At 41.2% G+C, this 19,667-nt stretch overlaps 1 protein-coding gene across 14 annotated transcripts in view; it reads right to left on the bottom strand.

The window, feature by feature from the left end:
• Window positions 1-19,667, bottom strand: part of LIMCH1 (LIM and calponin homology domains 1) — a 313,771-nt gene that overhangs the window by 83,142 nt on the left and 210,962 nt on the right. For all 14 annotated transcript variants that reach the window (XM_036332294.1, XM_036332332.1, XM_036332349.1 and 11 more), the window contains exons 4-6: window positions 15,378-15,484; window positions 10,429-10,459; window positions 7,926-8,036 (exon numbers count right to left, since the gene is read on the bottom strand). In XM_036332294.1, the coding sequence (XP_036188187.1) occupies window positions 7,926-8,036; window positions 10,429-10,459; window positions 15,378-15,484 (249 nt within the window). The remainder of the gene's footprint in view (window positions 1-7,925; window positions 8,037-10,428; window positions 10,460-15,377; window positions 15,485-19,667) is intronic.

The raw sequence follows: 19,667 nt of genomic DNA, 5'->3' as shown, positions 1-19,667 counted from the left end.
TCTAGCATCCGTAGGAACAGGTTATGACAACCAGTTAGCGAATGGATGATCATCTACCAGCCAACATTTCATTTTTCCACCCTTCCCTGCTGCAACTTTCCCAACCAGAAAAATCACACCCTTGAAAAAAGAAAAATCCCTAGGAACTCCTACTCCACAATGTTTAAAAAAAGAAAATCAAAGGAAAGGGAAATAAAACATCATCAGGTTTGAATTCACAAGAATACAATGACAGATAAAAACAAAAAAAGGAAAGAAAACTAAAACCTTAACCTTGACCCGCCTTTCGGAATCCATAACCGCATGTCTGTTCTGGGCCGGAGCCCCGAGGTTAGCGGTGCAATTGCTCCTGTTTATGCGACCTGGCAAATGCATGCAGCATTTGTTGTTGCAACAGGATCAGATCCGTAAAATCCTGGAGCAGCGGGCTTCCCTCTCCTGCTACCTTGAAGGGAAATTCCTGCTCTGAAAGAGAGCTGTCTTTCTGAGGCAGAAAGTTAAAAAAAAAAAAAAGCAATGAAAATATGCAAAATGCTTTTCCTGATGCCTCAGAAGAATCCAGGCATGCTCTCGCTCTCGGCCAGCTCCTGGCGCTGGGGGAGCTGAGAGCACTTGTGGCTGACCCACATGTTCAGAGCAGGGAGAACAATGGCTGTCTTTGACAGCCTGTGATTATAAATTCTTTTCAGCGCAAGCAGCACATACTAAAACACTGAAACTCCAGCAGGAGAAAGGTCAGTCAAAGCCATCCTCACCCGCCTGTTATAATAAAAGCCTTGTTCCCGCCTGTGTCTTAGCATTAATTACAATAGTCCAGGCTGACGAAAACAAAAATAACTCTGGTCACTCAAAGATAAACCCCAACTTAATTCCCCCCCGATGGCCGCTTAAGATCAGGACTGTGGATGACATTGTTCTCATCTGCAGAGACTGGAATGTCACACTGTGGATTTCCTGGGATGCTCAGGAAAGTCCCCTCCACATTCCTAAAGGAAAGAAAAAAAATATTCTCCATATCTGAGATTTTGGAAACTGTCTATACTGGCTCATATGCCCACTGGAGTCAATGCCTTTGTAGGAAGTGCCTTTGCCGGCTGCGTCTGTCAGTTATATCCAGACCCTCTGAGACAATCCCCAGTGGAAGGCACTCAGAGGGGGTGGAGTGGCTGTAATTCACGGGGCACACACAGATTCTGCACAGGAGAAGGCAACGGGAGAGAGGAGAAGGGCAGGGCTGAGAGGAGCTCCTGCAGCCTCCACTCCGAGGATCTGATCAGTGCCTCTGAAGAATAGGTTGTCAAAGCTCACACACTCTCCAGGGGAAGGCAGACATTCCAGCTATGGAAATGAAGGAAGTTTACTTGTAGGTCAAAAGTTAACCAGGACCTGAACAAAAGCCAGGTCTGGCACAGGAAGAATTCATGACCAACTTTTTCAGTATAGATCTAACTTGGATATGGTTTTATATTTAATTTCTTAAGAAAGGCAAATAATTATCTTGTTTTATTTATCCACTGAGAAGAAGCCAAATGCTTCAGGATAAACATTGTTTTTATTGAATATTTACTACAGGTCTGGGGCTATGCTTGATGTTTTTTATATGTTACACTAGAGGCCCGGTGCAAGAATTTGTGCACGGGTGGGGTCTCTCTGGGTGGCCTGCAGGGATCAGGCTGAAACATGCAGTCCAACGCCACCTGCAGCTCCTATCTGCCGCTCCTGCTCATCCTGGCCCCACTGTGCCTGCCACGGGCTCACGCCCAATCAGTACCGATCGGGGAGAGGCTTGTGCTGCCACAGCAGCGCTTACCAGCCATGAGCCCTGTGTCTGGCACCCTCCCAAGGGGAGTGGCCTGCGGGATTGGGCTGAATCTGGCTCTCTGACATCCCCCGAGTATTCGCACACTGGGAGAGGGCACAGGCCAGGCTGAGGGACCCCACCAGTGCACAATCGGGCCGGGGAGGGACTGCAGAAGGGCTCCAGGGCGTGTCTGGCCCATCATGCTCAGTCCTGATAGGCTGGACCCCAGCAGCAAGCTAACATACCGGTTGGAGCATCTGCCCCCTGGTGGTCAGTGCATGTCATAGCGACTGGTCGACCAGTTGAGTGTCTGCCTCTGGTGGTCAGTGCACATCATAACAAGCCGTTGAGCAGCCTTAGCATATCATTAGCATATTATACTTTGGTTGTTCAAATGTTCTGCTGTTCGGTCTATTTGCATATTACCTTTTTATTATATAGGATTATTTAATCCTCCCATCCTCCCACGCCAGTGATGTGGTTAGCATTGTCCCCATTTTACACAAGAGAAAAATAAGAATCAGAAAGAATAAGTAACCTGGGGTCACATAGTAAAGAAAGCTGTGATCCCAACACAGACCCCTGTCTTCACATTCCAAGGTAAACCCAACCCCATTTGATCAACTTTGTGTAATAACAGCTGCCACCATCAGCATCATTGCCTCTTCCAATTACTAGACACTGCCTCCTTACTCTGTGCATGATGCTAACCTTGGTAAAGTCCCTTCACTAAGTGCTGTTTATGCCCAGGTCCCCAAACTATAAATATTGCAAAAGAGAGGCAGTTTAGAATAGGTTATCAGCATGTCTTGGAAGCCTGACTGACTGGGTTTAAGTCCTGGCTCCACCCCTTGTCAGATGTATGACCTTAGCCAAGTTATTCTACCTTGCCTACTCTCAGTTTTCTCATCTGTAAAATGGAACTAACCTATCTCACAGGATTGCTGGGAGGGTTAAGTGTTACTATATGCAAAGCATTCAGAAAAAAATGCCTGACTTATGCTAAGTGCTCAGAAGTGTTAGCTATGGTTATAATTACTGATATGTATTCATCTGTATATGTAAATAACAATATATAAATCACATAAAACTTATAAATGTAGTTATATACACACAGAAACTCTCCTATCTCCTTCTTCATTTATATCGCGTATTTAGATGCTTTGGTCCAATTTCTCAATAGGGAGGGCAGACACTCAGGGAGCTGAGCCACTCGTTACATCTAGAAATGACAAAATTTTATAAACTGCTTGGGGCAGCATCACAAAACTGGATTTTCAAGAAAATAGTACCAAAAGGTCTCTCCAAAAGGCCCAAATGTTCCCCTCACCCCTACTCTACAAACCATAGGAGAACAGAAGTGAAGAAAAAGTCAGCATGGTTCTTGAAAACTCAGCTGCATTCTCACACTACTAGTAGTTATGGGAAAGAAAAACAGGAAGACTGTTCTGTTCATGACTGTATAGGGAGCCAAGAGTAAAACCTTGGATCAAGTGAGAGCTGGAAGCTGGATGGCATGGCCATTTTGAAAAGTGAAAACTAGGCTACCCATGGCCATCCTTGGCCACACTGGTCTCGTGGAACATTGAGGTGAAGCAAGAAGCTGGTTCTTCAGCCAGAAATATAGTTGTAGATTAGAGGCCCAGTGCACAAAAATTTGTACACTCGGTGGGGGGGTCCCTCAGCCCAGCCTATGCCCTTTTGCAGTCTGGGACCCCTCGGAGGATGTCCACCTGCTGGCTTAGGCCTGCTCCCTAGGGGGGATCAGGCCCAAGCTGGCAGTCAGACATCCCTCTGGCAGCCTGGCAGCCCTCGGGGGAAGTCCACTTGCCAGCAGGGAGCAGACCTAAGCTGCAGTCGGACATCCTTAGTGCTGCTGAGGAGGCAGGAGAGGCTCCTGCCACCACCGCTGTGCTGGCAGCCATCAGCCTGGCTTGTGGCTGAGCAGAGCTCCCGCTGTGGGAGTGCACTGACCACCAGGGGGCAGCTCCTGCATTGAGCGTCTGCCCCATGGTGGTCAGTGTGCGTCATAGTGACCAATCATTCCCAGTTGTTCTGCTGTTAGGGTCAATTTGCATAATACCCTTTTGTTATATAGAATAGAGGCCTGGTGCACGGGTGGGGGCCTACTGGTTTGCCCTGAAGGGTGTCCTGGATCAGGGTGAGGGTCCTGCTGGGGTGCCTGGCCAGCCTGAGTGAGGGGCTGATGGCTGTTTGCAGACTGGTCAAGCCCCCCAGTGGGGACCCTCACCCCATGGGGGTTTGGCCAGCCTGGGTGAGGGGCTGAGGGCCATTTTCAGGCTGCCCAAACCCCCTTCAGGGTGGGGGTCCCCACTGGGGTGCCTGGCCAGCTTGGGTGAGGGGCTGAGGGCTGTTTTCAGACTGCTCACACCCCCTTCAGGGTGGGGGTCCCCACTGGGGTGCCTGGCCAGCCTGGGTGAATGGCTGATGGCTGTTTTCAGACTGACCAAGCCCCCCGGCAACCGAAGCTCCCAGCCTTTCCTTTTTTTTTTTTTTTTTTAATTTGCTCCAGCTCCATGGCCATGGCGACTGGAAGCAGGTATCTGGGGTTTATTTACTTTCTATAATTGAAACTTTGTTGCCTTAAGCGAAGGCAGCAGCCGGCCGGGAAGCTTGGCTTCTTCCATCGCTGGGGCAACCAAGCCTCCTGCTCACTCCAGCTCCATGGCCATGGCGGCTGGAAGCAGGTATCTGGGGTTTATTTACCTTCTGTAATTGAAACTTGGTTGCCTTGAGAGGAGGCAGCAGCCGGTGGGGAAGCTTGGCTTCCTCCATCATTGGGGCAACCAAGCCTCCTGTTTGCTCCAGCTCTGTGGCTGTCAGCTGCCATCTTGGTTGGGTTAATTTGCATATAGTTGCTCTGATTGGCTGGTGGGTGTGACTTAAGGCATAGCGAAGGTATGGTTAATTTGCATGTTTGTCTTTTATTAGTGTAGATATCAGCCAGATGGACAATTGTATTGGATTCCATTGTCACCCAGAATTAAGCTTTGGGTAGAGAGTAGAAGATTATAAACCAATGCAAAGGCTAGCATAGTTTAAATTCACCTTTCTTGGGGTCTAGTTAGTCCTCTGTCTTTCACTTAGAAGCCCAGCAGCATCCTGTCTTCTACAGAGAGCACTCCAGGGAAGGGAGATAAGACTCCAATCTGTCCATTGTGCTAATTGCTAGTTGTTCCAGTAAAAGTGTGTTAATGAATGGGGTGAGAACAACCAGTTTCCATGACATTTTTGAATTATTTCACTCATCTGTCCTCTTCTTATTCCTTTTTGTCAGAGATAATGAGAACCAGCGAGTGTTTGGTAGATGACTGACTTATGGTATCTGAGAAACTCCAGATGCCTCTGTTTTACCACCCAACATTTCCTGCTTCCTTTGTGATTTATAAGGTGGCTCAATCCTGTTCTGGAGGTTTTCAGGTTCTAATTTTTCAGCCTGATGACCCATCTCTGCCCATCACACTCTGGTTGGGAGGCTATTCATTCCACGGATATTTGCTGAGTATCTTCTGTGTCCAGACACTCTCCTAGTGCTGGGGACACAACATTCAGAAAAACTGATAAATACCCCATCTTCATGGGCCTCATGTGCTAGTTTGGAAGATAAAATGTAAACAGAAAAACATGAATACAAAGTTGGGTGGTGTCACTGAAAAATAAGGCAAGTTAAGGAAAGAGAAGTTGATGGTGGTTGCTATGTTGAGCAGAGGCCTGGGCTTCTCTATTGTGACCCCTGTTATCCCCTTGTCTGGTTAATACCCCTTGAAAAAGTAGTGGCTTAGGCCAGTCATGGTGTCCCTTGCCCCTGGTCACATGGCTAGTTCAGAGAAAAGACCCACATTGGGTCAGAGTACACCCCAAGGAATTTTACAGCTGGGACTAGGGGAAGAATTCCCTGCCTTTCTGGACAAGGAGCTAGAAGAACATCTTGAATCAGCAGGCGAGGAGCCATGGGTTGAAGATGATGGAGCAAAAAGACGGAAGGAGCCTGGGTCCCTGAAGATCACCAGCTTATACCAGCCCTGGGCTGCTCATGTCCAGACCTCATTTATGTGACTTCAAAATAAAATTCTATTTATTGAAGCTACTGTTAGACTTTTCTGCATTTCCAAGTTGAAACCAATCCTAATTGAGAAAATGAAAGAGTATATATTCCAGATAAACTAATATTTCCAGGTATTAGGAAGACCTGTGAAGTTCAGGTCAGTTACTGTCTATATAGAAGCCTGAGACTACCACAGCTGGCCATTTTAGTTATGTCATGTTTTGTCCAATGATACTAACTACTCTCCCACATCCTGTGACATTATCTATATTCATTAAAAAAGGCAACAACTGCTCACAATAACAGGCCATTTCAAGGCAAGTGAAATAACCAATTATCTCAATAGAAAGCCAAGCTAAACTGAAGAAACCAGTAACTTCTCAGATTGTAGAGGAGCTGGACTAGGGGTAAGAAATGGCAATACCAAGAAGAAACCAGATTCCAGGAGAATCCAGCAGGGGAACTGAGGCAGAGCTTTTGAATATGTGGTTTAAAGAGATGACTCATATCACTATTCCAGTGATAGCGAACCTTTTGAGCTCGGCATGTCAGCATTTTGAAAAACCCTAACTTAACTCTGGTGCTGTGTCACATATAGAAGATTTTTGATATTTGCAACCATAGTAAAACAAAGACTTATATTTTTGATATTTATTTTATATATTTAAATGCGATTTAACAAAGAAAAATCAACCAAAACAATGAGTTCGTGTGTCACCTCTGACACGCGTGTCATAGGTTCGCCATCACTGCACTATTCCATTCCAAATTTAATATATAAAGAATTTAGTTTACACAACTCCTGACTGGGTCTATACTGGATTTGCACTTTCTCTAACTAGAGAGTTAGATTAAAAAAAAAAAAAATTAAAGGACAAGTAAGAGCTAAGAAACACTAAGAAACAATGTATTGTGCTTAATGAAGTGGGTGTGTTTGTCTTCTTTTTTAAAAGTAATTTAGCTTTAAAACTTTGTTTATATGTATTACAACCAATATGAAGCATTGTCCATTTATAAATATGTGAGCCAGACAGGCTCCAGGCAAATGAGAAGAACTGTGAGGGCTATTAGCTTTAATTCAAGGAAAGAAGTCTACATTATTAGAAAGCTCAAGCAATTTCTTGCTTTCAGTATTAAAAGAAAAGTGTTAGAGCATGGGCTGCTCCTTCGTGAGGTCTCATTAGTGCAGTTAGTCTGCATGTTGGAGAAAAAAGAAGAGCAAAGCCTCAGTTGACTTGCGCCACAATGTGGGCCTTATCCAAAGCCCGTGAAAGCTGCTGATGACAAATGAGCCTCACCTATTCACTGAGGCTGGCTGGGTGGGGCTTCTCCTCAGTAATCCTATATCCCAGCACTTTGAATGAGTTAATCTATACTGCTGAACCTTAAAAAGGAACACACAGGCAGGCACACATAAAACGTCCCACTGTCTCCTTGACAAATTCTTACCGTAGGTCTGTCCCATAATCAAATAAAGCTTTAAATGCTGTCAAAAATGTTTTCCAAATGTCCAGCTCATTCAACTACAATGGCCATGAAAGGCACATCTTAGAAGAGAATGTGCCTAATTTTCCAGAGCCTGTCCAGGGTGGATGCCCAGGCAAGAACTTGGCTGATGCTGACCTCACCCACACCAGGGGCCTGACGGGTAATCAAAATGACCGTTAGGACAAAAGTGCAGAACAAGTCTTCATTTTCGTATAATGCTGGATTGTTTAATTCAGGCATTATTTCCCCAAGAAAACAAGCACCAAGCTCTTTGGCACACAAAGCCATATATTGACAGATTGAATCTGCTCTTTTGAAATTAAAGTTGGATGAGCTCAGATCTCCCATTCTCCAAAGGGTATAAAAGTTCAGGTGAGCATGGAATGCACGAGGGAAAGATGTCATTGGTTAGGACATCATTGGTATGGTAAGTGGCTGTTTCCGTGAGTGCATGACATTGTTAGCCTGTTCAATTCCACTGCCCAGAACTATAAAGATCTTAAAAACGGGCAAATGGGCTGCTTTCCCATCTCATCTGAACTTTACGGGATAAAGAACAAAAGCTGTTACCTTTCGCATCTGAGCCAGCAAGCCTTCGAACTCCTTCAAGTTCAGCGTCGTTCCACTGTAGGATGCACAGCTATTTGCTGCCTTTCCCAGCCAGTAAATGGTAACTAACACCTGTGAAACAAAACCATGCTTAAGAGCGGGAGAGTTTTCTCTCAAGAATTACTTTTAAACTAAGGAGTCAATAAAGCTCCACTAACAGGAAATCCACTGATTTATGAAAACACCATCCTCGCCCTAGCCAGCCTGGCTCAGTGGATAGAGCATCGGCCTGCAAATTGAAGGGTCCCAGGTTCGATTTCCGGCCAAGGGCACATGCCTGGGTTGCAGGCTCCATCTCCAGTGTGGGGTGTGCAGGAGGCAGCCAATCAATGATTCTCTCTCATCATTGATGTTTCTATCTCTCTCCTTCTCCCTTCCTCTCTGAAATCAATAAAGAAATATATATATATATATACCATCCATGAGGTGACCATTAAATGTAAATCATTTTAATAAGAACTTAATACTGTATTGGTCAACACAAATGTGATTCAGTAGTTAAAATGAGACTCCAGTTTTAGAAAGAGCTCATCTATAAGACAGCAAGAAGGAAAAAATAAATCCTCTAAAATTATTTTTGTATAATGAAATATTTAAATATTCAAAATTAGGAAGCAAATTTTTTCAGAAACTCTTGGCATTTTTACCTAGACAGGTAATGACTAGGTTGTCAGTTCCTTGTGAGAGAGGTGCTTTCAAAGGTCTACACCTTCTAATTGTGGGCACAGAGGTTCTGCTAAGATTAATGGCAAAAATCCTGAAGAAGTGATGGAGGTTAATTAGTAGTTTCCAGCACAAGATCAACACAACATGTCTAACTAAGGTCAGAAGAAAACAATGTAAGAATACTATGTGCAGATATCCAGTCTTGGGTTACAGGTGGACTCCCATTAATATGAAAAGAGAAATATTTAGCCTGGACAAGGTTATTGCCAATTAAACTATCTTAATAGTTATAGAGATTCAACATGTTTAAGAATGTTTAAGAATGTCTGTGCGTATTCAATGGTCTGAAGCTACAGCCCGAAGTTATTTTGTTCGGTCTTTCCAAAGAAACTATCCATAAAAGTAAATGCTCTTTACACCAACGGTCCCATAAAATACAGCAGGGGTTGGCTAAAGATGAATCCTTAACACTGAATTATTGGGATCTGAAGCTTATGGAAAAGCTAAGACTATTATTTCATTTTCCTATTCGAACCTATTGCTTCATCCAGGCTGGGGAGTACTTATTGTCCCTCTATACTTGCTAGTCCAGAAAATGCTTTGGATAATGTTATGGGTACATGGGTCCAGATGACAACAAGCCCCAAATACAGTAATGTGCCATCAGTGCTTAGCTATGATTTGGTTTTCTACCTCTGTGGAAAAAATTTTACTTCAGGAATCCTTCAAAACTTCCAGAAAGTCTTTTTTTTTTTTTAATTGATTACTTACAAATGGATTTCCAGAGAACAGACAATTCCAAATGTCAGGACATTAACTAGGAACATAAGCATATGAGTGTGAGGCTATCCTGAAAGGTGTAATAGGAGAATAGAAAACAGAACTGTCTTGTGTTTGAGATGATAGGTTCTCTGATTTGTTTAAAATTGTGTGATGGAAAATGGCATATAGCCCTAGTGTTATAGAAGAACAAAAAGAAGATAAGAATAAGACTGTCAATCAAATATCATAGCACCCTAGAAACTAAAAACAAAAGGGGATCACAGCTTAGTTTTCTATTTTATATGCAGAAGGTCATTTCTTACATTTCTCAAGTTAACCTTAAAATAAGGGGTGAGGGTGGAGGGATTAAGCAAAAAGAGGGGAAAAAAGAGAAAGAACTTATGGACATGACAACAGTGTGGTGATTTGCAGGGGTTAGGGAAGTAGGTGGAGGTGGAAGAGGGTATAAAGAAATAAATGGGGATGGGAAGAAATAAAATGAAATAGAATAAAGAAAAAAAATAAAAGAGCAGTAATATACTTGCTTTTTGAAAATAAGATCTAACTCTAAAAAGTTGACTTGGGGAAATACTAATAAAAACTCAAAAGATTAGTAGGAGAAAAAAAAGTACAGGCCTATGACAGTCAACATTATTCACATTGTGCTGATCTCTCCCTGAAACAATTTGCCCAACTGCTTAATTTAATAATCCCAAATATGCCAACCAACAGCCAGGAACTAACGTCACTTCTGAGACATCGTCTTGTGTTTAAGAAACTGAATCACAACCAGAGAAAAGGCTTTCATTTACTCATTTCTGGATTGAGCACTTTAATTAAAAAGAACGCCCCCCCCAACTACCATTTTTATTTCTATCATAGTCATTAATTATTCTATCAGAGACACATATACTAGTTTTCTAAAACTCTTTCTGGAACAGCATAGGAGAGACACTGAATGTATGAACTAAATTTTACACTTGAACCATCAAAGTTCAGAAAGAATAAGGTGGGAAAGTGAAGTTAAAACACTTACATTTTTCAGCTTCCTACTATAATCAAGGCTCCTAATTAAGGAAAAGGAAAAGAAAATATGGTCAGAACAGTAGTTTCTTCACTGTGATCTTTCCTTACACACATACTTCTAAGATATACTTGAATGAACTAATATAATAAAGCCAGAAAAATATAGTATTTTAAGAACGATGATTATTATTTCAGGTACTAAGTAAAACTGTTTAGAAAAGGCAAGGTGGGCTTGAAGTTTCATAGTGCACCATGAAAACATTAAGACTAACATTTGGAAAATAAAGAATTCCACTTATTAGTAAACCCAAGACTGTTATATTTGTACTAGAGGCCCGATGCATGTAATTCATGCAAGAGTAGGCCTTCCTTCCCCCGGCTGCCAGCACTGGCTTTCCTCTGGCACCTGTGACCCAGGCTTCCCTCTCAGCCCCAGCTTCATCTGGAAGGACGTCTAGAAGGACGTCCAGTCTAATTAGCATATTACACTTTTATTATTATAGATTCTCCAAGTTTAACTGTTAAAGTAAAATTTTTGCCTTGATTATAAACCACTGTCAAGTGGAAATCTGCACTTTCAAAGTTTTTTCATACAAGTACTTTTAACATATGTCTAAAACCTTAATTAATAGACCTGAAAAGATATGTACAAGAGGCAATAATATCCAAATATTTGTCCTTTTCTCTTATGGAAATAAATTAGTGTTGGGAATTAGCCACAAGCAAGAAAATAAGTACGTTATGTTTAACTATATACATGTGCATTCTTAAATATACATAAATATTTATTCTCAAACTATAAACAAATTAAGCTAGCTGGTGGAACTTTCTAAATATTCATACAGTGAAATATAAAAATTTCTCTAAAATTATTCCAAAGTTTCTTTAACATGTGAACAAATAAATACCAGGAAAAACAAATACTGTTTTTCCCCACAAGTGGGGGGACAGGAGGTAGAATGTAATACTATTGTATAAGCCAGTCAAGAACTCCTTCAAGTTTATACACTCCAACTACTTCATTGCTGCATATTCTGATCCAAAGTACATGTCAATGACGAGGTGCACGATTTTAAGTCCATTGAAGTTTGAGGAACTAGAAAACGAAGTGGTACATACTAAGATAAACCCATCAATAGGGACCTGGATTAAAAGAAGCGTTGGTCCAATTTGGATTCAATTAAGAGAATGTTGTCCTGTTCCCTCCTTTTAACAGAAAAAATGTTATGTCAGATATTTGCTAGGATTTTTAAAAAGTTTAACAAAAGAAACAGATGAAAACAAACAAAATCTACTAAGGATTTGAAATTTGTATGAAAAACAAGTTAAGAACAGGGAACACCCAACTTTTTCTGCATTGACAATGAGAGTTCATTGATTAAAACTATGACCCAGTTCTAAAAAAATCATGCTGGGCACATAGGAGGAGCTCACAGAATATCTGCTGAACGACTTCCACACAGCAAACAGTAATGTGAAAATGCTTCCAAACTCTGCAGGTAAATCCTGGGGAGCAATGGAAAGCCTCTCCTCATTTTCATCCAGTTGCTCCGATTCCCTGGAACGATTCTTGCTGCCTGCCCTTTGGACTGTGCTTTCATTCCCCATCTAGGTAGTCTGGCATCCATTATAGGTAGAGTTCACTAAATTACACATTCAGTAATCATTTGCAGGTTTTTCCTTTCTAGTCTACTCAAGTTACGTCTCAAAAGAAAAAAAAATCTAAAAAAATTACCTACCACGAAAACTCAAGAGTGTTTTTTAAAAAACAATTTCAGAAAAGCATCGAAATTTCCTCTGTGGGATCTACCCCTATAACTTATCGCTTATGACATTAATTGGTGTCAGTGGGGTGGTTCTCCATCGCTGCTAATGTTCAGCTCAACTCTCAGAGGAAAAAGTAGAGAAATACAGCAGTTCTACTTGAATCTATGAGGGCTAGAAAGCTTCTGTCTGGTGCGAATGTCTCACAACAGTGCCAAGTTAACCAGCGCCATTTACAGAAAAGTCATAAGCAGAAAGCCCCACCTGTCCCTAAAACTAGAAATGGTTTTCTAAGTACTGTCAATGAATTTATGGCATAATCTTAATATAAAATCATTTCTGTTCTAAATATTCATTCAGTGAAATAAAACATTTTCTCTATAACGATTCCAACTTCAGGATCCTACCGGGCTTGTGGACTGCCCCTCCCACCACGCTCAGCCTTGCTCAGTACCCTTCTACCACACTGGCCACTTCTCTTTTTTGTTAATCTTCACTTGAGGATATTTTTCCATTGATTTTTAGAGAGAGTGGAAGGGAGGGGGAGAGACAGAGAGAGAGAGAAACATTGACGTGAGAGAGGCACATTGATTGGTTGGTTGCCTCCCACACGCGCTCTGCCCAGGGCCAGGGATCCCCCAGATAAGCTTGCAACCAAGGAATGTGCCCTTGACTAGAATCAAACTCGTGGGCTGCTACTCTATCCACTGAGCCAAAAGGACGAGGGCTGGCTACTTTTGTTTTTAAACATCAAGTTGGTTTCCTCTTCCCCAGCCTTTCTATACGTTCTTCCTCTACACTACATGCCTTACAGATCTTTGCATGGCTGGTTCTTGCTTCCCATTCATGTCTCAGCTCACAGCTGAAATGCTGTCTCTTCAGAGAGGCTATTCTTGACCACCTCTGGACTTATTACTATCTTTCTTCTTCTTCTGGTTTTCTGGTGAGTGGAAAGTATCTGACACAGAGTAGCTACTCAGTAAAGACTGGTTAAATGAATGAATGAAAACTGGTAGTGTCATAGGAGAAGATGATGGAAAAGTATTGCCTAAAGAGAATATTAATGCTCAAGTGAAAGAAAAATTAAAAAGGGGAGAAAATAAGTAGAAGAAATGTAAAAGGGAAGATAGACTGAAAGACAAGATAAAGAAGGGAAGGGAAGCACAGGGAAGAGAAGATGAGGAAAAGAAGCAGAGGGAAAGATAAAGAAAAGGACAGAGAAAAGAAGGGGAAGATGCGACAGTAACCAAGAAATGACTATGTCTGTGTACAATTGGTCTAAGAGACTTTTCCCCCTTTAGGTTGCTTTCTGTGCCTTCGAATTAAAGTCTCTTTTTTCAGAAGTTGGCTAACTGTCTTCTCAGATCTGCACTGAGAAAAATTTAGCTAGAATTATACCTGAGAAAACATCTGTCCAATTTCATTTTATAGATGAAAAGACGGCCCGGCCGGTATGGCTCAGTGGTTGATCATCGACCCGTGAACCAGGGGCACGTGGTTCAATTACTGGTCAGGTCAGGTCACATGCCTAGGTTGTGGGCTCGATCCCTAGTAGGAGGCACGCAGGAGGCAGCTGATCAATGATTCTCTCTTATCATTGATGTTGCTATCTCTTCCTCCTTCTACTTTCCTGTCTCTGAAATCAATAAAAACTTTTTTTTTTTTAAAAAGGAAAACCCTATTGAAACAAGGGAACTTGCCTAGGATTACAGAAGTAGAGAGAAGCAGATGGAGGGCTAAACATCCAACTTCCTGATGCACGTTATTTTGCAGGTAGCAAGAAAGATGCTAATAGTTCTGAATTTCCAAAACCACTCTTAGAATTCTCCTGGTTTAGTAAGAGTGATTTAAAGTAGCTCTAATAAATGAATAAATACATCAAAGTGAACTTTCCCCCAAGCAATGTGTGTGTGACTAATTATTATGATGTTGCACAGTTAAATATTGTTTTTGGTCACTTGCCACCAGGTGAAACTACAATGTGAGATGAGGCAGAACCTGAAACAATTTCCTAAAATGAACAGTGATTTATAGAGGCTGGGTACAATAACAAATGGAGCATATAATGACTGAGATGAGGTTTATGGTGGTTTCCACATTCAAATATCATAATTTTTATTCTGTTATTTTTGTCCTTAGCCAACATTTTCCTATGAGAAATATTAAAGAATGACACATTCACAACAGAGAAGTGATTTTATGTAATCAATCATGGCTGAATCCCTCTTATTTCCCATTGCAAATAATAAAATCCAATATAATTTCCTAACTGGATTTCATTCAGTAGTTTCCATTTTCCGCCATCATTAAAAAAAAAAAATCAATACTGTCAAGTGGTATAAAATTAACAGCTCCGGATTTTGGCTTTTCTCCCCTTTTCTGTTCTTCTATGATAAAATAACCCAAAAGTAACCAAAAGAAGTGCAGCCAATCCACAGATTCTTCCCATGTAATTAAGGTTATTAATAAAGTATATTCTGTCATATATTTTTTGACTAAAGTGAAAAATGTTTTATGTGAAATTTGTAGAGTCATAAGGACTTTTTTTTCTCATTACTCTAGTCATGATCTATTTCTTTACAGAGAAGCACATTGCCTTTTCTTTTACTTTACATTCTTTCCCAGGAATTCTTTGGCCCAAACATGGCTCATTGAGTAGATACAGTCAACAATAGGTAAATGGCCAATGATCCATCTTCAAAGAATTTGATCATTGACACATATGAGAAAACAGTTACAAATGTAAAAGAAGAGATTTCTCCATGATCTATTGTGCTCTTTGCATAATAAACAGAGTTGAGATCTGTTTACCAAGTTTTCAGTCTTCCAAGAGCCTATTCAAATGCCTAAATGGAGCCAATAAAAGCTTTTTGTCTAATTCACACAGATTCTGTGCATATTTCTCTCTTGCCTTCGCCTCCTTTAAGTTTCACCTAATATTTTTCTCCTTCTCTTTAACATCCTAATTTATAGGAGTGATACTTGCATTTCAAAAAATTCTATTTAATCAGAATGAAAGCGATACACAGAGGGAAGGTCAATGTGTCTTGATTTGAAAGCCTGATTTTTACCTTTACATTTTTATTTTATGAGGCATGCCCAATTCTTTGCCTCTTAAAGCTTAAAACATCATCACAAAACTACAAATCAAACCATAAATGGGTTTTCCTTAAATATAAATCATGTGTTACTTACTTGACTGTTACTCTGTTGGATGTATCCTGTAGGTCACTAGGGTCAAAAAGTTGAGATTCTTTAAGGCCGAGCTCTTTACAACCTCTCAAGAATAAGATGATATTGTCCTGGGAGGAAGAAAAGAAATTCAAGTCTGTATTATTTTATATTATCTTTATAAACCAGCCCTTTCTCTTTAATAGTCCAAATTACTGGAGGGTCGGCAGTCATGAAGGCCGCAAGAGTCAGGTCTAAATCATGGCTTGTTGGATAAAAAAAAAAAAAAAAAATCATACTTTGTTAGGATATGCTATAGTAAGCAGACATGTCAAACTTTTAAACCCACAGTCATGTCAAATTCATTTTTTTCCTCCTTTACCTTAACACATTTTTGTAAAACTGCAAATAAACTATCATTGAAAAGCAGAACTTAGCATCTTTTGGAGGAACCATACCCAAGACCAGATATTCCCTATTGTAAAGTTTTGTCCATATCTTATTGCCTAGAATCTGGTTCAAAATTTATATTAAAAAAATTGGTTTTAGTACCAGAGTGTCACCTTCAGTGAGTTTTGTTTTTTAATTGATCTTCTAAAATACATTCTTTATCAGTTGGTTTTCACTGCTAATACCTTTTTGTGGACATAAATGGAATTAAATGGGAAAAATCTAAACTTAACTGGGAAGAGGGGAAAAAAGGAGCAAGGAAAGCCTTTGAAAATAATGCAAAAGACCCTCCTAGTGAAAACTGCCTCTCACAGGTACAAATATACTTTGAACTGGTGGAATAGCAGGCACAGTTGACACTTAAGGAGGGTTCTGGTCATCATCTGTTGGGAGTCATTAAACATAAACAAAATGGCTTTGGAAGGGATTGCAATTGTGGGCCATCCTTATGGAAGTCTGGGGTGTTAGCAGCAGGTTCAGTAGTTACAAGGTTCTGTTCTCTTCCTGAAAGACTTCTGACAAGCTAGCTGGCCCTATTAGTTAGTGAAAGTTATAGGAGAGGAATGATAAAGGTTGGCTCCAGAACCCAGATCATGTGAATCCATCTGAATACTGTAAGAACGATGCTACAAAAACCTGAAATGATGGTGGGAGTTACTGAATCATGTATTCACCCAAGTGCAGTTCAACAAGCGAACAGAAAGCAGAGCTCTTCCCAACACACCAGTGTGTAGGCAGGATTCTAAGATGACCCCCAAGAATCCCACTCCCTAGTGTACATACCGTGTATGGTCCCCTCCCCTTGAGTGCCAGTAGAACCATAAATGTAAGGAGCTATCAATCACTCTGTGGCTATGTTACTAACCAGTTGGCTTTGAGTTAATCAAAAGAAAATCATATGATTGGGTCAGACCTACTCAGGGGAGCTTTTAAAGGCAGGTAAAGTTAGGGTTCCTGGTAGCCATATGTTTTAAAGCTGTAAGGAGATGCATTCTGTCAACAACCACATGAGCTTGGAGAGGCTTGGATGAAGCTAAACTAGGACCTCAGCCCCCGCCAGTACCATGGTTTCAGCCTTGTGAGATCCCGAGCAAAGAACCCAGTCATGCCATGTCCATATTTCTGGCTGCAGAACCCAAGATAATAATCGGGTGTTGATTTAAATGGGCGCTGAATTTGTAGTAATTTTCTATCCGGCAATAAAGAAGATTAATACACCCAGGCTCAAAACAACAAGGGCAATAGCAATAAACTGCTAACATTTATTTAGCCCTTTTTATATGCTAAGCGTTTTCCCAAGAGCTTTCATCCTCATTTACAGATGGGCAGTTGGAGGCACAGAACTGTTAAGCACCTGTCTAAGTTCGCACAGCCAGCGAAGGATGGAGATGCAAAACAATGTGGCATACATGAGGAACTCGGGCATAAAATCTAAGGTCAGCACCAAAGGAAGATGGTGCTACTGAGTCAGGGGCTGCTCAAGGAGGGCCTTGAAAACCATGGAAGGCAGGCTGTGAAAGTCACAAAGGGGCTGTGATCTGAGAAATGAATGCCCGGATCTGCAACAGCAGCAGATGGTTGGAGAGGTACACAGGGTGAAGGACTTAAAAAGAACAAGATAGGAGACAGAGAGACCAATGAGGAGAGACTACAGTCTCACTCTCCCTGGTGTCCCTGGATTTTTTTCAGCAGGCAAGAGGGGCCATCATTCACAAGACCTGTGTCATTCAGAAGGCCTCTTGTAGACTAACATGAGCTGGTCATATTCTGAAGTCATCTGTACCCTGGCCAGTCTCTCCTTCAATTACCTTGCACATTTTAAAATGATCAAATTTCTCCTTGGAGTTTTTCTATGTTCCTTCCCATGTCCAAAGATTTATCTATGTTCAGGTAAGTTTTTTCTAGGGCATATTTCTGGTTGGTCTGTGAGCTATGAGGGCTTCCAGCCTGGAGCAAAGCAAAGGGTGTGTCCTGGTACTCTCTAGGAATCATTTGCAAGCACAATAAGAGGACCAGACCTGTAACTACCCTGTGGTTCCATAGGAAGCACATGAGTGGGGCATCTCTTGTTCTTAAGAAAGGTGAGGAGGCACGTTTTCGTATGCATACCCAGATGCCCAGATGCATGTCTGAGCACCACGCTGTATTCAGCACACAGACTGCAAACACAAAAGCACTGTGTTACCAGCCAGGCTGACCAATTTGGGCTGGGAGATTTAAATAACTGCAGGTCTCCTTCCAACTTCTTGCTGCAACCTAATGATGCTGGATGGGAGCCAGACCCCAGTCAGGAGAAAAGCCAGAAGGAAGAACGCTCCAGCCAAGAGCTAACAGGGGCCGCCACCGGAGTGGGCAGGAAGCACTGTGCCTTTAATTATATAAAATGCAACTCACAAATTCCCATCTGCCCTGCTCTTCACACTGCGATTTTTCCACATTTACAATTCCAAGCAAAACGCACATATTAATGTTTTAGTTTCAGAAGCCAAGCAGTACAACAGCATCTCATTTCCAAGGTAGAAGTGGAAGACGCTGATTTACGACAATGACCACTCTATTCAACTCTCGCTAATGTAATATTATTACAAACCTATTATGATTCTGTAGGGCTTCAAAAGAAGTTCTTTAAGACTTTAAAAAAAAGTCAATGTCATGAAAAAGCAAAATTGGACATTAAAGACATATGATGACTGAACATGATCTATGAGCTTTGACTGGATCCTTGATCCCAAAAGAAAAGGTAATTGAGGCTATAAAAGTCCAATTTAGATGTAGCCTATGTTGTATGATGTTTTAAATGAATGTTTTCTTAGACATGATGACGTTGAGATTGTGGTTATATGAGAGAATGCCTCAACTGATTGATTGACTGATGGACTGATTGATTGATTTTAGAGTGAGAAGAAGAGGGAGAGAAGGAAGACATTGATTTGTTGTTCCACCTACTTATGCATTCATTGGTTGCTTCTTATATATATGTGATTTGACTATAGATCTAACCTGTAACCTTGGCATATCGGAACGATGCTCCGACCGACTGAGCTAACCAGCCAAGGAGAATGCCTTTACATTAAAGCAAGTATATGAATTATTAGGGATGAGTTATCATAATGTCTATAACACAATTTCAAATGGCTCATGGTCAAAAATGTATCTGTGTGCATGCATATAAGAGAGTGAGAGAAAGAGAGAGAAAAAAATGAATGAATGTGGGCCTGACATGGAAAAGGAGAGACAGCAAATCTAGCAAAAGATCAACACTTACTGAATCTAGATCAGAGATTGGAAAACATTTTCGGTAAAGGGCCAGATAGTAAGCATGGCTTTGTGGGCCTATGGTGGTCTCTGGCTGAGACTCACCTCTGTTTTGCAGCCAGACAATTCATAAATAAACGGGAGGTTCCGTACTCCCACATACTTTATTTACAATAGTAGACGGTGGGCTGGATTGGGCCCAGAGTGGAGTCCACCGGCCCTGTTGTAGGTAACTGGTTATGCAGGCATATACCATGACATCCTTTTCTGTACATTTGACAATTTTCAAAAAAAATTTTTGGAAAAAGTTTTTTACATTTGTAGAAATATATTCAACTACATAGAGTTACGACTTCACTAGCAAAGCCAATTTCATAAAATTCAAGGGAAAAACTCAGTCACCTCCGAGACAACTATTGCCAAGCCACTGAGGTAAATGTTTAAGTACTGCTGATGGAAAGTGACCATTTCTGGCTAACTGGAAAACACTGTAACACGAATCTCCATCCAACACAGATGCGTAACGTACAGTTCCTAACAGAGTCCATTTTGTGCTAGACTCATATGAATATATGGATTTATACTGCTGTTTGTGTAACTAGCATGCAT

Source organism: Myotis myotis, unplaced genomic scaffold (genome assembly GCF_014108235.1).
Source record: "Myotis myotis isolate mMyoMyo1 unplaced genomic scaffold, mMyoMyo1.p scaffold_m19_p_1, whole genome shotgun sequence".
In the NCBI taxonomy this organism is placed as follows: domain Eukaryota; kingdom Metazoa; phylum Chordata; class Mammalia; order Chiroptera; family Vespertilionidae; genus Myotis; species Myotis myotis.
This window is presented reverse-complemented; position numbering and strand designations above follow the sequence as displayed.